The 4,168-nt window shown below is 40.7% G+C and overlaps 1 protein-coding gene across 1 annotated transcript; it reads right to left on the bottom strand.

Annotated features, from left to right (window-relative positions):
• Window positions 1-1,011: 1,011 nt before the first annotated feature.
• On the bottom strand, window positions 1,012-2,964 carry SARC_04442 (hypothetical protein; the record flags this gene model as incomplete). Its single annotated transcript, XM_014301725.1, has 1 exon — window positions 1,012-2,964. Exon 1 carries the CDS (start codon window positions 2,899-2,901, stop codon window positions 1,012-1,014), a length of 1,890 nt encoding a protein of 629 aa, XP_014157200.1. The 5' UTR covers window positions 2,902-2,964.
• Window positions 2,965-4,168: the final 1,204 nt, after the last annotated feature.

Raw genomic sequence — 4,168 nt, 5'->3', positions numbered from 1 at the left:
ATATATTTATATAGATAGATATATAGATATAGATAGATAGATAGATATATAGAGAGAGAGAGAGAGATATATATATATATATATATATATATATGTATGTATATATACGTGTTTGTGTGCAGACTTCGCCGCCACTGACGTCCATTGAACAGCATTTGGTAGGCGCCGGCGCTCAAAATAGTACTATATGGGATTGTGATGAGATTCCGAGGTCTTGTTTTTTATTATACATCTGCCGAGCACACGCCCCGTGTCAGAATACCGGTTTTCTAATAAAACTTAACTAAAAATTTAACTACTAATATTTTTATGAGGTGTTTTCGTCAGGGCGTTCAGACCTTGGAGTCCTAATATCTATCGTCGTTGTATTCGGCGTGACTAAAGTTTTCAATTGCAGTCTCGTTCAGTATACTATCAAGTCACGTGGTCGTCATTGCGAGTCAGTTGCGGTGGTCATACTGGTTGTTAAGGATGACGAAATATCATCAAAGATAGTAGCCGACCCGGTTGGTGTGAATGTGATAATGCTTGTCATGCTTATGAATATACGATTGGTTCTGTCGTAGTAATAATACCTTGAGACAATTATTTGTATGAATGCGGGAAATTCGAGTGTAGTTGTGAAAACAAGGTCGGAAAGCAACTCTGTTGTCACTACTGTGTTATCACTTCCGTGTTGTCACTACCGTATTGTCACTACTGTGCTGTCACTACTGTGTTGTCACTACTGTGTTGTCACTACTATGTTGTCACTACTATGTTGTCACTACTATGCTATCACTACTGTATTGTACTACTGTGTTGTCACTAATGTGTTGTCACTACTGTGTTGCCAATACTGTGTAGTCACTACTGTGTTGTCACTACTATGTTGTCACTACTGTGTTGTCACTACTGTGTTGTCAAACTGTGTTGTCACTACTGTGTTGCGACTACTGTGTTGTCAAACTGTGTTGTCAAACTGTGTTGCCACTACTACGTTGTCACTACTGTGTTGATACTACTATGTTGTCACTGCTGTGTTGTCACTACTGTGTTGTCAACTACTGTGGTAGGGATCGCAGAGTTCGTTGCTGATCCTAACGTCGTGTGAACTGCCGATGTAAAACCTGTCTGATCATCTTCAAATGGTATAGGAAGAACGATCGGATCGTTTCTCACATCTACAAAATAGCCCAGAACAGCCTTCGACATCAGAGCCTCCGGCGTAATGTCTTCGAGAATTTGTTTGGGCAGTTGTGTGATGTGATAGTTGGTCATAAAGCAGGTCTTCAGATCACTTAGCAATGCCCATGACTGACAAGGCCGGTTGGCGGCACAGTGCTCGGTGCACCTATGGAATCGAACAGGGAGTGATTCATTGGTACCTTCATCCACCAGCTCAATAAACGTATCATCCAAGTGACTAGTGATTGAGCTTAGTTCACCCAAATATACATTGTACTCCATCCCATTAATTTCACCACATTCAAATGTGGGCACCATGTCTCCCAGGCGGCAGTAGTAATAGCCCGAGTTATCGTCGAGCTCACACTCTGTGACGATAGGGCAACCTGAATTGTTATAGCTAAGATCAGTAGACGGTGTAAATGCATCCGCTCCACAGTAACCATTAACACCCCACTGATCTCTGCAAATAAAATTTTCAAGTCGATCTCCTTCGTAGCTGAATTGTTGTAGGTCATACCCGTGAAAGCGACCTTCGCCACAGTCTATTTTCTCCGAAAAATACAGCTTTAGCATGATACCGTTCCCCACAGGGCAATAGTTATTACCGCAACCGTATCCCAAGAAATTGAACTCGATTTCTTGCGGAAACAGCCGGCACTGATTTTCTTCAACCGCGTCTGGTTTGAATACGTAACCAAACCCTTTGCAAACTTCACCAGCCGTATAATTGAAATCACTACATGCATTGGCACATGTTCTTGCGTATTCTTCGACTGTAACATTGCCAATTCCACTCAAAGAGAACCATTCGATAGATTGTTCATAATTAGTGAACTCTCCGTCTGACCTGTAACTAGAATCGTCCAAACTGGCGATGGCCATAACCGTCCAGTATGGGACCCTATACTCTGGCACCGTCACATTCTTAAGCATCTCTTGGAACCCATACAGCAACTCGTGTGCGTGTTTCTCTTCCTCTTTCTCGGTCGCCAAATCTTCGCGTATAATCTCATCTACAGAGCTTTGCGAGAGGCACTTGCTAACCCCATCCGCCTTCAAGTAGTAGCAAATAGAATCCATAGCACAGCCATAGTTGTCATTCGTCATATCAGCACCAGAATACCCTATATCTCCACACGTGCCCCCGTCTTCGATGGTGTCCTGGCACCCCAGATCAAATATTTCAGTCGCCAACTCAGCCGCAACCTTGTAACCATAGTAGCGGTCAAATCCGCACGTGGGTGTAGGTGTTTGAATAAGCACTTGCATCATAATTGCAGTCTCACTCACCGGACAGAAGCCATCGCACTGGAACCCTAACAGCGTAAATGGATCACTTTTTTTCATCAGTAGGCATGCGTTGTTAGCAGGTGTGAACTCAAGGTAACTAAAAGCAAACGATCCGCATTGAATGCGATTCTCCTCGCAGGCTGCCACACACGCATCTGCATACCTTTGCAGTGATGTGAAGTTTGTGTTGCCAGCGAGATACTCGACTGACACAGCTATATCTCGCTCTACTACCTCAAATAATTCATTGAATTCTCCTATAGGTGAATACCCCGATACCTCAATCTCACCTGCTGTGCTCAATAGATCACCGTAATATGCTTTCCATTCCTCTGCATTACTAGGTCCCAATACTACCATATCTACGGCAACACCATGTACATGCCTACTTGCCAATAAACTTGCACATACTGCAAGAACAAGCGTGTGTCCACGCAACATTTTTACAACAGATCGAGCATTGAAACTCAGTGTATATAGATTTTTTTATATTTCATAATGAGGTAGTAAAAGCTCGTATATATAATTATATATTGTCAGAGCCTTCTGTAATTAAACATAATTTTCAAGAGGCTATATAAAAAAAACCAAATCAAAACAAGAAACAAATTCAAAAGCTGAACTCTACTCTCCCTAATCTCAGAGCGAGACAGATTTCGCTAGAAGTTTCAAACTTCAAACTTCAAACCATCGAGATTAGTCGAGAATTTATAAATTTTACGACGCGCACCGTAATGAATTTTTTTTAATAATTTTAAGAAAGAATACAATGCATACATACAAGCTGCAAAGATCATGGGTTGATTTTACAGATTTGTGTTTATTTTTTGTTCGTTTTATTTTTAAATTTTATATAATACACAAAACAAAATGTAAACTGTATTTGTTATAAGTGTAAAGTATGTATGTAGTATAGGGGATTAGGCCGGGGTGGACCACTGAAAGCGCTTGTCGTGTGTATTTATGTAATACTTGTAACTTGTAGGTCCCTCCATACGGTGTCCAGAGCCCAGACTCCCGACTAAAATTGCATTTTTGTCCGTCTGTCCGTTAAACTTTTAGCGTATATAAAGACCCCCATCTAAATTCACGCTCCGTACGAAAAAGCCAATATAAAGGCGCCTTCAAAATTAGCTAATACAACCAATCAACAAAAAAATGTTGCGCATCAGTTTTTTTAGAAGTTGGGCTAGAGCGCCTAGAGGGCCCTAGGTGTGGACGAGTTTTTTTATATTTAACGTAAACATGCGAATCCGCAACATATACCTTTAAAATTAGGTAAAATTGTAAAATTCCAATATATTGGGAACAATTGGCAATGCAACTCCCCCTAAAATATTCCGGTCTTGTAAGACAAGTTTTTATTATTATTAAACAAAATGAAAATTGAGAAAAATTTAAGGAAGTCCGGATGCCAAGTACTGAAAAAAATTGTGTTTTTGGATATAAATATTCATCAACTAAAAAAATCGTACGATTTTCAATATCTCTAAAAATCGGGGAAGCTCTGGAGTTTTTGGAGTCGAGTCCTCTCTCTAGAGTCCTCGTGCCTCGTACCTGGGCCCGCGAGGCCAGCGGCCAGCTTCGCGTATATAAACGGGGACTCAGAATCTCAGATGTCCACAAAATGAATATAAATATTCAGTATAAATAATAAATATATGGTTACACAAATTGGAATCTGGGATCTTTTGGACAATTCCAAGGG

This window comes from Sphaeroforma arctica (genome assembly GCF_001186125.1).
Source record: "Sphaeroforma arctica JP610 unplaced genomic scaffold supercont1.249, whole genome shotgun sequence".
Classification (NCBI taxonomy): Eukaryota; class Ichthyosporea; order Ichthyophonida; genus Sphaeroforma; species Sphaeroforma arctica.
Note: the sequence above shows the minus strand (reverse complement) of the source record. Positions and strands in the feature narration are given on the sequence as shown.